Below are 15,787 nucleotides of genomic sequence, written 5' to 3' on the forward strand. Positions count from 1 at the left end.
GGTATGGTTTAACGAGGTTTTACTGTAGTAATTGCGGGTCATACGTCAATGAAAGCTGTCAATGCGACGTTTTAGGCTTGGTTACTCTTGTCAAGTAAACACTTGCTCTGAAATGGGTTCCCTACATTGGTCAATTGGCCACAGTCTCGAAAAGAGGTTCCCACAACGGGCATGGTGTGCGCAGTGCATAGTGAATAGGGCGTTTACACATTACGCATTCTGTGCAGTCACTGTGACAGTCACCCCTCGCTGACAACTATTGTGCTTCGCTCGTCAAGCAAGGCTCGTTGGCTTCATACAATATTTACACTATTGTAAGTCAACCTATTTTTTAAAATTTGAAAATCTGAAGTAGGGGAGTCAACTTATAATCAAAACCACAACATGGCACTGCCAAAAAGACGAGACCAACAAGATATTGGTACACCATAATATCAGGGGAGCTACAACGTAGTTACAATTTTATGTTTGCTCTATGGCCCTACCCGTAGCTTTTTCACTATCCCGTGCATTTGTTCACTTTTCTGAAGTATTTTTCAGCATTTTTGAGAGTTTTAGAGTGCATACAACTCTCATGGGGGGGGGGGTCAATAGTTGATGGAAAAGCAGACACTGCTCACTTGTTTCTCTTTCCCTGTAGCTCTTAGTTTGACCCGTTCGACTTGACTGCCAGCTAGTGCTACTTACATGCTTCCTCAGTCGTCATGTGTGCTCCAGGCCCACTAAACACGCAAGTTCAGTCCGCTGTAAGTTGAGTCCAGGTTAAGAATGCTGCTGTCAACGAGCGTTCACAGCATCGTTCAAGAGAGCTGCCATCCTTTACACTGAAGAAACGAATCACTGCACAGCGGGCCACAAGTTCGATGCTTCTGGACTGGTGGTGCAAGAGTGGTGACTGCAGCGAAGCAAAATTTTCACCTATGACGGCAAGTGAAGAATTTCCCATGGGCTGAAGTCCGCTGGACACTTTCTGGAGCTGTAGGCCAAGCTTGCGGCATACGCTACTGAAATGCATGATCGGTCCCTGCCCATGAAGTGCGACATGGTCATGAAACAAGCCTGGATCTTTGCCTTTTAAGGACCTGCTCCGATGCGAGTACAACAAGTGGCTGGTGGCAGAAGACCACGAACTTACGCCAACTGGACCTGTCAAAAGAGCCTCCCTGATGGCTGCTTGTGGTTGGGTGCATTCGGCATGGGCTGCTGTTCCACAAGATGTTGTGGTGCGGTCATTTGCCAAATGTGGAATTTCGCTAGGCGATGAGGTGCTGGGAGATTGTAGCAGCGATGACGATGGCAGTACTAGTGAGGACAATGACACAAGTGAAGACGAGTAGTCCAGTGAACATGCCAGCTACCAATAAAATTTCATTATAAAATGTGCCCTCGGGAATGCTCTTCCTTTTTTTTCCCGCTGTCAGACGCGATATGGGCGGGGTCGACTTACTTTCGAGTCGACTTGCAATCATTTAAATACGGTACCGCTAGCGATCTCTTTACCCTTTCGTTGCAACCGTTCCCTTTAACGGGACCAAAAGGGAGGATAATGCTGATTTCAAGGTTCCTGAGCTAAAATTAAAGAAATAACCCGTGCTTCTTCGGCAGCAGGCTTACAAGCATCATGTTCCAAGTCCAAATGCGAAAAAATCCTATTGTGTATGCTTTTAGTGCAAATTGAAGCTTGCGAGATTGATCCAAGAAGAATGGTGGCTTGATGAGCGCCGTGGTGGAAAGAGGGAGGGGAAAGGTAGGTTGTTGCACGTCTCCTTTCTTAGCGCAGCCTAGGCTGCTAACAGCTGTCAGCATGGCTGAGTGCATACACAATGTGCGAATCCTGTTTTAGAGGTAATCTGCCACATGTGTAAAGAGTGGGAATGCGAGGTGTGGCAATATGTGCACTGTGTTTCCGCGTGTTTAGTACTGGAGGTTGCTTAATCTCAAGTTTTCAGAGACACATTGAAGCAAGAGGCAGACGAAGCTTTTGCTCCCTGCTGCCCGCGCTTTGCATGATAGCGTCATCCTACTGTGGGTGACGCTATCAGCTACGGGGACGGAGTGGACGCAAAAGTGTTTCTGGCTTCACTTCGTACCACTGATGTACAGATATCGACACGACACAAAACTGAATCTTTCATTGGTAACTCTCAAGTTCCACAAAATTATTTTCTTTTCTTATTCAAACTTGATTTTCTTGATTGCCTGAGATTGCCTGATAAAATGAAAATTTTTGCAGCCCCTTCCGTGTAAGAAAAAATCTATCGGCGACTACTTACTCGCATAAAAAATTGAATTTCAATACAATGAAGTGATGATAAAAGGAAGCAAATTGGCAATTTTGCCGACTTTGTTAAATCGAGGTTTAACCGTATTTACATATTTAACTACCCTAAATGCCCCAGAGGACATTACATAGGCAGGGAGGAGCAATACAAGATCATTGTGTCATGCAAAGAAACACCTGAACAATAAATAAAGACAGAGAGAACAATACAGAGATTTCAATTTCATAAAAGGTAAGTACAGTATTTTAAAGAAGGCCTAATGAGACATTTAACATGTTATTCATAATTAAAGTAGGTGCAATGAGAGAAAATTTTATACAGTTCTAAAGGAGCATAAATAACGAAACACACGAAAAAAAATTATATATGAAAGAAAAGCAGTCATCTTAATCCTGGTAATGGCAAGTACAGTATTATAACATGAAAGTCCACCAACACATTCAAATGTACACAAGTAAAACAGCAGCAAAAAAAAAAGGAGCTGTTACACAATGAAAAATTTGGCGGAACCCATATCACGGTACCGCTACCGCTGTTAAATTCACTCCTTATGTACTACCCCCTCTGGGGGTCTTAAGGACAATAAACTGAACTGAACTGAACAATAACTGCAAACAGCAATGTGTTTAGCATTTAATCAATATGGTGACACAATGTGTATTGCCATCACTGAAATGAGTTATGTATGAGGTGTCTACTGCAGCGTGACTGCTCTTTCGCGATTCCCCAAGAACACTCAGCACCATCTAGGACCACCGCCACAAAGGCTATGTGTGGTCTCTGAAATGCCTGGTACACCGGTGCGTGCGAGCGCTGTGAAACACATCATGCAGCAACCAGGCTCCTCTACCGCGCTTCGAATGGATGGATGGGTGCTATGAGCATCCACTTTAAAATGGGGCGGTGGTTGGTGCCACCAACCTCTTGCTCTTATTTTGCCTAATGTCCTATGTATCTATATATAAAAAAAAATTTCACCAGGAATTCCCAGCATCAAACTTTCTGAACCACTATTGGTAACCTTGCTTTTGTACGCCTCTGTTACTTGTAGTCCCCCTACTTTTCTGTCCCTGAACTGCCAGTTGCCTTTTAGTAATCTCTATTGTGGACATGTTTACTTCCCTCCTGCTATCTCTGAAACCAGGGGCTTCAAGGAGGCCAGCTGAGCCTAAACCGACAGCTGAGTAGATATCTAAACATTCTAACAAAAACATGTTCCATCGTTTCCCTAGCTTTACCGCAGCAAGCACAAGCTTCTTGTTACTTGGTGTATCCTGCTTTGTAATGACACATTCTAAGGTGACCTGATCTCGCTTGAAAAGTAAAGAGCTTCCCTTTGACTTATCATTAATTGTTTCTTTCCTGATTTCGTTTTTACCTCTTAGCCAGTGGCTTATAGCAGGTTGTTGTAGCAGGCCATTTGTTGTGCCATGAGCAGCACAGACATTATCCCTAATTTCGTGGATGCCACTATAGTTCTGTTTAGTTGTACTAAGTTGCGCTCTTATGTTTGTGATGTCCTTTTTGATTTCCATTAGGCTAGCTGTGGTATTCTCGAATTTTACCTCCTTGTCATCAATGAACTGTCTGAGAAGGATAAGAACATCTTCAGCCGTAAGTCCAGGGTTGACCTCAGCTTCACCAGCAGAGAGGAGGAGCAAGGCAAAGCCCAAGGAATTTGATACAAGAGAGGGGTCTCAGCAAAGGGGCATAGATGGCATTTATATGGTCAGCACTTGAACTTTGGGATCCTGAGTAAGGGCAAAATGTGCTAATACAAGCACAGTACGTGCCAAGATCAGTGCCCGTGGCACAGGTTACATTTACATTACCCAGTCACTTCAAATAGCCAGAGGGAATCAGCCCAGCAGCAGCAGACAGTCCTGCTAAATTCAGGGCGCTTGGAAACCCAATGTAACATCATGCTGAGTAACTTTCCACACCAGATTGTTTAGCAATGAAAGGACTGGTAATTGATTTTCTTAACAGCCTTTAAATAGTGCCTAAGCAGATGATGCTTGCACCTGGTACCTAGCAAATATGATGCATATTCAAGACCATGGCCTCTGAGATAATCAGCAGGTTGAGGGGGCACTCCCTAATCTTAGAAGTCTTGCTGCGGAGCCATACTGGTTCTCAACGTCCTGTGTTCTGCATCATTTCGAGTGAGCAGTAATGGTAGTGTCTTTTTTTTTTCAGCTTCTCTAGCAAAAGTGTATATGTTTGTGAGCTTTTCATGGCACATTCATTTGTATTTCGAATGCAAAATTTTGCAGAGAGAGTGCCTATACCTAAGTTGCCTAAAACTAGGCTTTTTATGTGTTCAAAAATTTTGTTGCAGTTGGCCATCAGTTTAAGAGTGCAACAAACAGAAGTTGCAAGTACAAGTTTTTGTGCTGCACTTTTTGCCAGTGTGACACCTTACTTGTATGGTAATTGTGTGAGAGGATCAGCCAAGGTTGAAATGCTTGCTTGTTATGCTCATTCATTTACGGCAGAAAGGAGTCGTCTGGAACGCAGAAAGCTGAGAAAACGCATTGATGCTTGCCTGCACTGCTGGCTTGACAGTCGCATGGAGCTGGTGTCATGGTGGAGAGGGTAATAAAAATCAAAACTTTGCAAAAATGCCACCACTGGTGATCAGACTCATGCGAATGTGCCAACATGAAAATGGCTGCTCTAACCTATGGGCAGTTGTCAGTTGCATGGAACCCCATGACAGTTGCATGGGGTTCGTCGTGTGCCTGATGCAGGCTCAGAGAGCAATCGCATCTGTGCACCTATCGTGCTTGTGCGGAAGGAATAACTTGTGCTGTCTGAGACTTGCAGAATCGGAGTTGCTAGTGTTGGATTAGAGTCTCAAATTGGAGGCTTTCCTCCACCATTTGTGCATGTTGGAAGAAATGGACGAATGGTACCGAGAAGAAAAGAGGGTCGACAGCGAACATCAAAATAAGATAAATATGAAGAAAAAGTTGGCTGAGTGAAAATGGCTTGCCGAGTAAGATTTGCATAAGTGTTCGAGGATGAGCCATGCAGTGATGAGCCGGCAGCAGAGATCTCAGTCATTGCAAAGTGAGGCTCAGATCTCCGCAAATATTTTCTGGAAGGTCATGATATTGTTGTCCCTTTATTTTTTTCTTTGCCCCCTTTCTCTAGAAGACACTTGGTTCCAATTTCACTTGGGGGCTTTCTTCTTTATTGTGACTGCCATGTGCGCAATCTCATGTGAGTTTATACATGGTTGATTGTGCAGACGTATGGCTACCGGCAGCTGCTGTGGTTGCTTCGACTGGAGAAAGCTGGTCTGCTGCAGGCCCAGGAGCACAAGAACCACTTCTCTACATTGCGCAAGACGCTCAAGCTCAATGTTGAAGATGTCAGCGAGCAGGTGCGGCATTCTCTGCCGAGGTGGCACATGCACTCTCTTCAATATTGCAGTAACTGGCATTCTGTTGTTGACCACACCACAATGTGGCAGCCACATTCCAACAGGATTGGAACTAGTATGCAGAGGCTTCAGTGCGTGAAGCCTTTCACTACCATCATCCATCACGGGTCTAGCGCAGCTTTCTTGAAACATTAAAATCAATCTGGTGTTCATTTCACAGTGCCTACAGTGAGTCCCAATGATGCAATTTCAGTAAATACAGATTTAGATATGATGTGGATTCACAAAATTCTCCAGCCAGATGCAGTCTATACTACTATGTTAAGAATTTCTGGTGATGTTGGGTGCCCTTCTGCACTATTACAGGATAATTAAGCTGGCAATGGTAATGAGATTGGTAAAGAAGTAATATTTGACGTGGTCTTGTGTGTCTGTGTTCCAGGTTCCCAATGACCTGTCGTACGTGTACAGTGGCTATGCACCGCTGAGCGTACGGCTGGCCCAGTTTCTGGCACTGCCTGGCTGGCGTGCCATCTCGGAGGCCCTGACCCTGTTGCCGGGTCCAACACTCACTGACCTGCAGCAGCGCCCCCCTGCTGGACGTATGCCCCGGCGTGCGTACTTGACACACACTCCTATACATCGATGCCTGCCCAATTGCTACAATTATCATGCCTTCACGGCAATAATTCAAAAAAAAAATTAGTCTGGAATTTTATGTGCCATAACTACATCTGATTAAGAAGCACACTGTAGTGGGGAATTCCGGGTTATTTCAAAGCGCATTAGTTGCTTTAAAGTGCCCCTGTATCTGTGTACATGAGAGTGTTTGCATTTTGCACCTCATTAAAATGTGGCCACCGTAGCCGGAATCGAAGCCGCAACTGCAAGCTCAGGGGGTCTGCGCCATAGCCACTAAGCTACCATGGCGGGCACCTTCATGTCATTCTGCGTGTGGTATCTGCATAAGTCTACTGCAGCCATGAATATTAGTACCCACTATGGTGGCTTAGTGGCTGTGGTGTTCTGCTGTTGATCATAAGTTGACGGGCTTGATTAGTATCAACCACATTGCCGTGGGCGTCAAATGGAAAAATGCTCGTATGGCTAGCATTAGGTGTGCGTTAAGGACAAAGCTGAATTATTGCCCTTCTGAAATACTCAAAATAGCACTGTGAGAGGAAGCTTATTTAATTAGGAAATTCTCAGAAGCAAAGGATGGGTGGTGAATTTCCACACTACCGTAAGAACCTGCGTATAATACGAACCCGCATATAGTCTGAGGTGAAATTTTTGGGTTGCGAAATAGAAAAGCGAAAGAACACGATAAAGGAAAGAACAATTTTCAAAGCCTACAAAATAAAATATTTGGGCAGCGCGCAATACATTCGGCTAGTTCTTTCAGAGTGCCACGCTCCAGCTCAGAGCACTCGAAGGTGCTCTCACTTTCAACCTGGGAGCACGACCGAGATCTGGCGGAGTTCTGGTCACTTGGCTCCTGCAGCTTCTGTTGTTGGCGTGATGTCAGCCACAGCGGCACGCCTCTGTAGCTGCACCCTTGTTTGTATTCAACAGAAGACGTGCTGACGTGTTTCTTATTCTGGCCTCCAATTGCTCTGGCGAGCAACTGCATGTTCGGCTTGTTTACACTTTCTCTGACTGATGAAGAGTGTGCTCCGCAATCTGAGTCGAAGTGCGGCAGGGAGCAGCAGAATGTACTATGAGTCTCGTAACTTTTATGTTGCAAGATGTGGTGTAATTATTCATGGAAGGTGTTGCAGATCTGAACCTATTAACCACCTAAAGAATGAAGCAACACATTTCTTTGGTGAGCGGCCACAATACACCATCTGCACTTGCAGTCATAGCATATATGTCACATACTGGAAGCACAAAGGTCCACAAGTAATACATGATTCGACCTAACCTTATGTCCACAAGTTGTAGTTGTAATATATGTACCAGCTATTCCGTAGAAAGTGTTACAGATAAAGAGCAACTGCACTGTGACACATGGGGCGTGAGACTTCTATGACCACACTCATTGTGCAGCTTCCCCAGCATTGTCTGCTAATTACCTCATTCCACTTGCATCCTGCGCAGGTGGATCAGTGAGCTCGCTTCATTCGTCGAGCGCAGAGGAGCCCAAGGTGACACTGGTGTTTTTCCTCGGAGGTTGCACGTATGCCGAGATCTCAGCACTGCGTTTTCTCTCCCAGCAAGACGACGGTGGGTGTAATCTTTCTTGCGGCACTCATATAGTCTCCATTAGTTCACTTGGCAAAACACTATATCGCCACTTTTTTTTCTCTGTACGTGTAGCTCTTGCATTACAAATAATTACTGAATACTTGCTTTCTTCCTACTTTCAAGCTTCCTATGAGGCACATATATAGTAGGTTTTTCCAGTTACCTCGGTGAAGTAAGCTAGGTACTTGTGTAATTTATTAAAAATAGGGGGCATGTATGTAAATGTATGTATGTATACGTATGTAAAGTTCGAAGTGTGTGGACTAATTAATGACCTTTGCAATAAATTACATGTGCAGCACTAGTGAGAATCATAAGTGAATTTTACAAGCAGCACAGAGTTTAGCCCACTGTCCTGGAGTGCTATGATGGCCTCCAAGATCAAATTTATTAACAAAGGAGGGGCGGCAGAACGTTAACATTAATGTTCAAAAAGCTTTAGGTGTGGGGATGAATTAGCCTTTGTAAAAAATTATTTTTAGCAAGTGCTCAAAAGCATTACATGGGGGCAAGGTATCAAATGCGTGAGTCATATGCAGGCAGTGTTCTTAAGTGTGTCATATAACTCTTCCGTTATCACACCCATAGAAATCTATAAATTTGATAGACAGTTTTTCTTCACATTGTTAAGCACTTCTGTTGTAATTTTACTAGCAAAATCAGCTACTGTCTGAAATGACGACTGAACTTCAACTATTTGTTAGATTTGACAAGTTTTGGGAGATTGGGAAGTCTGGAAAAATAAAACTTCAATTGAAGGTATTGTCTAAACTAGCCTCCAGTGCTCTTAGCATTTTTTCTAGAGACACTCAAAATTTGAGCTTTGTTTGGCTCAGCAACATAATCTCTAAATGACAGCAGCAGTGAATACATAGAAGCTTCTCTAGAGCTGTCAGTTCTCATATCCGACTGATAGGCTGTTTCAACAATGTTTTAAGCATTGGTAGATGTTCATGAGTGTGTGTTATTTTGATAATTGTGTTCGATTAATATCAAGTGCAACTTTATTTTCCCCACCACGGATTGCTTTTATCCATCATTGGTTTGACAGCGTATCTACAAGTTATTACGAGTAATCCTTTCCGTCATGTTAGGTTTTTACTCACACAGGAGCACACAGTAGATTTCAGTCTGACCTTCGACCGACACTTGACTAGCTGTCCCATATCTTCCATTTTGAACACCACCTGTGAAAGTGCCCTAATTAATTACTGCACAATATTGTGCGACACTCCACATTATTGTACAGCACTCTACAGGAACTGAACATATCATGTTGAGGCTCCAGCACCCGCCCAGTTTAGGGAATGTAGGCCGGTTTTATTATCGTTGTCGTTCGCGGGTTTCTTCATTATGCCGTGGTTTTTTTTTGCTCGTGTGTGTATTTGTGTGGTAAGTAAATGATTTGTACTAAAAAATCATATATTAATTAAAACGAAATGAGGCATCCACCCAATCGTAGCAATTGTCACAAAGGAATTCCATACGGGTTCCTTGAAACGAAAGCATCACAGTTGATGAAAAATTCCTCCTTGTCCAGGGCTCGAAGCCGTGGGACCATCGCCTTTCTGGGGCAGCCGCTCTACCATCTGAGCTAACCAGGTGGCTAGCAGATGGCAGGGCAAAGTCGAATTTGTTAACAACTTGAAGCAAGAGTTTGATGTAATAGTCCTTTTTCTAAGAGAACTATTACGTCAAAATCTTGCTTTTTCTTACGTGATCGTGGTCACCTCTGTTTCAAGTTTCAAACATATTACTTGCCCAGAAGATGCAGCAAATGCTCCAGCAAATGGAGCAGAAAGAGAACTTTCAACGGTAGTCAGTTTTTTGAGCAAATGTATTCATGGACGAACACAGAACACCAATGACCAACCAACCAACCAACCAACCAACTCATCTGGTGCCACTGCCCTAAGAAAACTTTGTCAATGCTTACACATTGAAGACAGCAACTAACAATGCTGTAGCCTACTACAATGACGGCAATTCTGCATGAAAAGCTGTTCTGGAGGCACTTGGAATCGTTTCAAGTCTGTTTTGTAATATTGCCCTCGATAGGATGGACAAAGAGCGTGTTGACAGGGCAGAATTCTGTAACTCTGCCAAGATCAAGGAAGGACGACGGATAAAAAGGGACACTAAGAAGGGTTTTCGAGACACCTGCAAAAAGTTAGCAGTGAAATGTATTCTCTTGGGGCATTTTGAGCATCCACAAGCAGTATTCGAACATAAAACTTCATTTTTCTCAAATTGCATTTTTTATGTATTTGTCAAATTCAATGTACCTTTTCTCAGAAAGTATTCATCCCATTCCAGTGAAATTTTGTACACATGTACTACAAGCAGTCATAAATATTCTGAACTAAAAAATCTGATGATATGAGTGATAACACTGGAAAAATTTACACTGAAAGAAACCTGCCTTGTGGCTTTGTGCAAGCAGAGATATCTTTTTTTTTGGGGGGGGGGGGGGGGGGTTGTGAACTCCAAAGTGGATATGATAACTCTTTAGTTCAGATGTAACCTATGGGTATTAAGAATAACACTGTGCAATATCATCACATTCCTCGGCATGATTGCAGAGAAAAGGTACATCAAATATGTAAACACACCTGAAATTTTGGAAGTGGGCCACAGGAAAGGCAAACCATCTAGACACGAACACGGGCCTCGTGTTGTATCCAAGAGCACCTTTTGTAAGCGCTTGAAATTTGATGTGAATATCTGCTGCCGTTTCTAAAATATTACATTAAAACTAGCATATACCATTTACCCTACCATACCATCTTAAGCAAAGCCACCACCGCCGCCGTTTTGATTACTTCGCCGACTCAAAATGGCGCTCTCGCCCGCAGATCCGTTGGCAGCCGTAGCCAACGCTAGGCCTAGCTGCTTCGACGTTCGCTATAAGCTTCTTGCCGTTCGGCGCCGTGTTTTTCATTTGAAAGAATTCGCCGCTGTCAGCAATGGCAACGACTCCGCCTCTGTGGTCCTCGTGATTGGCTTCCAAGCTCGAAAAGCACGGTGCGTTGCTTAATGCTGGTTTCCGAAAGTCAGCTTTCCCTCAATGTAGCAGCATTACGCGGTGAAGCATACCAAGCGTGGGAAGGGGCAATTGTCACGGGACACAGTATGTATTCCTTAATTATACACGCGTGCACCCGCCATCTCCTGTCACGATATGAGCACCGATATGCCTAATAAGTGTACTGGTAGGCCTCTTTGGATGTGCCTGTGGCGATTTGATCTCTTATGGGCAGTAAAATACATGCATTTATCTTTACGAACTGCGATTGTTCAGACATTTTCGCGGCCCCTAGGGAGTCCGAAAAATCTGACGTTGACTATACAACTGACCAAGAGGGTGATCTAAACGGTCTGTGGGGCGAACGCGTGGCAGAACGAGGACGAGAACAGAAAGGACCCTTCGCATTGAGGAATGATAGGGAAACGAAGTGTCTTGCCTCTTCTTTGATGGAGCTTGAGCTCAAAAAGCAAAGTGTTGGCTGACGCCGACATGCAGGTGATCTTCATCCAAACCGGAATAAACTCTTTGAAGCACTGAAATGCTACATTGAGGCGTTGTGCGCAGGCTGAAGTCAGGACAGTTGAAGTTGACTTACCAGCTGTTGAGAGAGAATCTCACTTCTGACAGTTCGGGCCTCATACCAGTGAGCTTGCTATGAGTTGACAGAAATGGCTCATATCCCCTTCAGTCACAGCGTCCACATTTGTGAACGCGAGCTATTTTTGCCATTTCTGTCCAGTGATAGCAAGGAATAGAACACAAACATTAAGCTTCAGGTAAATTGAACATTCTGATCACCTAAATTACTTTTATTTTACTTCTGAGGGATATGTATCATTACAGAGTACCACTTTGGTGAAGGCATTACCGTGTTTTACATGACATTTGACGTGGGGCATGTTGGTACCAACCTTGGAATATTTTTTTTCTTTCTTGAAATGCTTGAGAATAATGAGTAACTTGTGTATGTAATTCAAGTGGTGTATTTAGTGCTTTTTATGAAGAAACATAGCATGACTGACTTTACGATATTCAAATATTTAGTTACTCTCTATTTATGATGTCTCATCATAAAATGCTCCAAGAGTCATTATAATGTCTTGATTTACTTTTAGTGGAGTCTCCAACACCATTTATGTTTCACACACATATCAACAACCGATCATAATTCGTGACTGAAGTGGATAGTTGAAAATATTTGTTTCTGTATGCATCTCCTTTTTATTCGTATTTGAAAATGTTCGACTCAACTTGCAATGGGCTTTGCTTCTTTTTTCGAAGTTATTTTATTCGACGTGCATTTAACCGTCCCTTCTGATTTCTTTTTAAAAATAAATGGTACTCCTTGTTACTCAATCTGGAATAATTTTTTTTTTCTTTTTTAGCATGCTTAAGAAAGTGACAGCATCGGGTGGCATGATGTCGGGCGGTCGTGACATAAAACAAAGTTCTATATCACTCGGGGAATTTTGCAATGGCACTCGGAAAGGCTGGAAAACTCAGGGAATTTGCAAATGTCAATTTGGTGGACACCCTGATCACACATAGCGAAACTACAGACGGGCAGAAAAGCTGGCAACTGCCACACGAATTTGACACTACGCCCGACTATGCTCACTAGCCGACCAAGTGCCAGCCACCCCTTTTTCACTTGGATTCTCCCATGCTCCATGCCTGGTCACATGCGTGCACTCCTATTATGTTTGAGTAAAGTTCATAAACTGCATAAAGAAATTGTTGCAGAGAGCCAGTTGTGCTTTTTAAAGTGAAGCCTTCTTTGCTTCTTCCTTCGACTTTCCCACTGCTGCTGATGCCGTCTTGCGTACTGCGTCAGGGGCTGGTACAGAGTGTGTATATATGAGGGTGATCCTAAAAGTTTCTGGCCTGACCAACTTTTAATGCAGAAGTAAATGAAACAACTGTGTCACTTTTTAATATAATCTCCCTTTACTTCAACACATTTTTCACACCCCTGCACTAACATTTCTATGCCCTTCAGAAAATAGTCTAGACTTTTGTCTTCAAAATGTTTACGGACGGCACTCTTCACTTCAACACCAGTAGTAAATTTTTCACAGTGGAGATCTTTCTTCAGCTTTCAAAAGAGGTAGTTGTAACTTGTGTTACTTTTGCGGTCGATCACCAATGAGCCAGAGACGCACGTCATCAAGACCCAAACTGAAGCGCCATGTCGATGTCCTTTATTCAACTATCCAGACCGTTTAATCCCACATCACTCTTTCTCAGTCGGAAGAGACGGTCAGTCCTGGAATCGAATGGGTTTCACAATGCATCAACCATATCTTAAAAAGACACCCACTTCTTCACTCAGGTTGGGGTCAATGCTCTCCTCTTCATCCCTTAGTGTAGCTGTTATCGTTTTGGGCCTTTCTTCCTGTTGTCTGGAAGTTAGATCCATTTACTCCCAATCTGCGGTGTCTACATTATCTTCTGGGTTGTCGCGGTGGGAATCAAATGGTATGTGTTTCGAACAAGTTTTTGCTGCGGTGTATCAGCGACCCAGGATCTTGGGTTGTTCTTCACTAGTCGGCCCGCTGTGCCAGGTATTTTCACTCACATTGAGCTTCCTGTGGTCAGCTCGCCTCGAATGCTGGCGTGCCTCTGGTTGTAACTTTGGGCTTGCTTCAACTTACTCATGGTTCGGCATCTTAGGGGTTAGCTGGGATGGCAGCATAGGTAGAAGTCATCCTAAGCTGTCTTCCCATTAAAAGCTGCACTGGAGTATATCGACAATGTTCAGCAGTTGTCCTGCACATGAGTAGCCCTAAACTTGGGCCTTCAGCTTTCTTGAGAGTGTATTTGGCAATTTTCACTGTCCTTTCTGCTCCACCATTGCACTTGAGATAGTGCGAACTGCTTTTGACATGACTTATTTCGTACTCTTTTGTGAAGTTGACAAACTTCATGGATGTGAATTGAGGTCCGTTGTCTGACCTATATATTTCTGGTATTCCATGGCGGGCAATCAATGACTTCAACAGAGCTATCCCTGTATCCGTAGTGTGTCTCGTAGATGACACTTCTAGATACTGGGAATAATAATATACAATGACTAAATATTGCTTGCCTCTCAGTGCAAACAAGTCAGCAGCAACTTTCTGCCACGGATAATCTGGTAGCTCTATCATGGGCTCTACTGTTGGAGTCCGTTCTTGAGTGCAGGTGGGTCAGTTTGCAACTATCTCTTGAATTTGAGCACTTAGCCAGGGCCACCACACTGACATTTTTGCCCTTTCTATACTCTTTGACACCCCCTTGGTGTTCTGTGTGCAGTTGGCAAAGCACTTTCTTCCAGAGAGTCTTTGGAATCACCAACTTGTTGTCTTTTACTATCATATTGTCTTGCACTGTGAGGCTGTCTCTGTATTTGAAGTATGAGGCTATCTCAGGTGGAATTCTGTTCTTGCTTGGCCAGCTTTTAGTGCAACATTCCATTATTTGTCGGCACACTAGATCGTCCCTCTAAGCACTCTCTATTTGTTTTAGGTAGTTGCTTGATGCTGGTAGCATTCCTGTCACTACCTGAACATATGCCTCAGCTTCATCTTCCATGCTCTCTGCAGGGTCTACTGGGGCTCTGGAGAGTGCATCTGCAGTCCACATCTCTTTCCCAGGAACATGCTCGATGGAATAGTCAAAACGCATGAGTCCCAGCTTGATTCTCCGAATTCTTGCTGGGATTTTGCCTACGTATCGATCTCCTAGCAGTGGAATCAGAGGTCTATGGTCGGTTTGCACATGAAACTTTGTCCCTATAAGGAACTTTTCGAAGCGTTTACATGCCCATGTAACAGTGCATGCCTCTTTCTCGATTTGAGCATACCTGCACTCTGTTTCACTCAGTCCCTTCGATGCAAAAGCAGCTGGTTTTACACAACAGTCCTTGTCCTTCTGCACTAAGACAGCACCAAGGGCGTAGGAAGAGGCATCTGCAGAGACTATCAGCTCTTGTTTTGGGTCGTACACAGTGAGTACTGCTGCTCCTTGGATGTCTTTCTTCACCTGATCGAATGCCTGCTGTTGCACATCCCACCTCTGCTGCATGTACTTTCGGAGGAGTTCTCTGAGCTGTCTCATCTTGTCGGACAGGTTTGGTATAAACTTTACCACTTGGTTGGCCATGCCAATAAACTGACGCACCTCTGTTACTGTGCATGGTATGGGAAAATCTACTGTTGCTTTCACTCTTCCTGGATCTGGTTGAATCCCGTTATGACCCAATAACTTCACTGATGTTTTTGCAAACTCTCATTTTTCATTCAGTGTTACTCCTGTGGCTTTCAGCCTTGACAAAACTTCCTCCATCCACCTGTCATGCTCTGTAACTGCAGCTCCGGTGAACAAAATGTCATCCATGTGACGCACCACTCCCGGCATGCCTCCTCTGGAAATGTTCAGGTGCTGAGGATATCCTAAAAGGCACCCTTTGAAAATAATACCTTCCAATGGGGTTATGAATGTTGTGAGCAATTGTGAATCTTCAGAGAGTTTGATGTGGCAAAGTCAGGCTTTTGCATCCAGTGAAGAACTTGGCTCCTGACAGTCTTCCAAATTTTCTTCCACTGAAGGAAGTATCCGTTTCTCCCTTTCGACGGCTTTGTTGAGGTTAGTCAGATTTACACCAATTCTGACATCGCCATTCAGTTTGGGAACTACTACCATTGCTGAGCACCACGGAGTTGGCTTTTCCACTTTTCGGATAATGCCTTTCCCCTCCATGACCTCCAGCTGTGCTATGACCTTGCTAAGCAATGCCAAGCGTGCTCTGTGGGAGGCACTGATGGATACTGGGCTGGCCTCAGCATTGAGCTTGAT

General features: G+C 43.9%; 1 protein-coding gene across 2 annotated transcripts in view; it reads left to right on the forward strand.

Annotated features, from left to right (window-relative positions):
- Positions 1 to 15,787, forward strand: part of car (vacuolar protein sorting-associated protein 33A) — a 212,888-nt gene that overhangs the window by 192,129 nt on the left and 4,972 nt on the right. For both annotated transcript variants that reach the window (XM_070533454.1, XM_070533453.1), the window contains 3 exons: positions 5,539 to 5,673; positions 6,116 to 6,287; positions 7,777 to 7,902. In XM_070533454.1, the coding sequence (XP_070389555.1) occupies positions 5,539 to 5,673; positions 6,116 to 6,287; positions 7,777 to 7,902 (433 nt within the window). The remainder of the gene's footprint in view (positions 1 to 5,538; positions 5,674 to 6,115; positions 6,288 to 7,776; positions 7,903 to 15,787) is intronic.

The sequence above is a fragment of the Dermacentor albipictus genome, chromosome 2 (assembly GCF_038994185.2).
Source record: "Dermacentor albipictus isolate Rhodes 1998 colony chromosome 2, USDA_Dalb.pri_finalv2, whole genome shotgun sequence".
In the NCBI taxonomy this organism is placed as follows: domain Eukaryota; kingdom Metazoa; phylum Arthropoda; class Arachnida; order Ixodida; family Ixodidae; genus Dermacentor; species Dermacentor albipictus.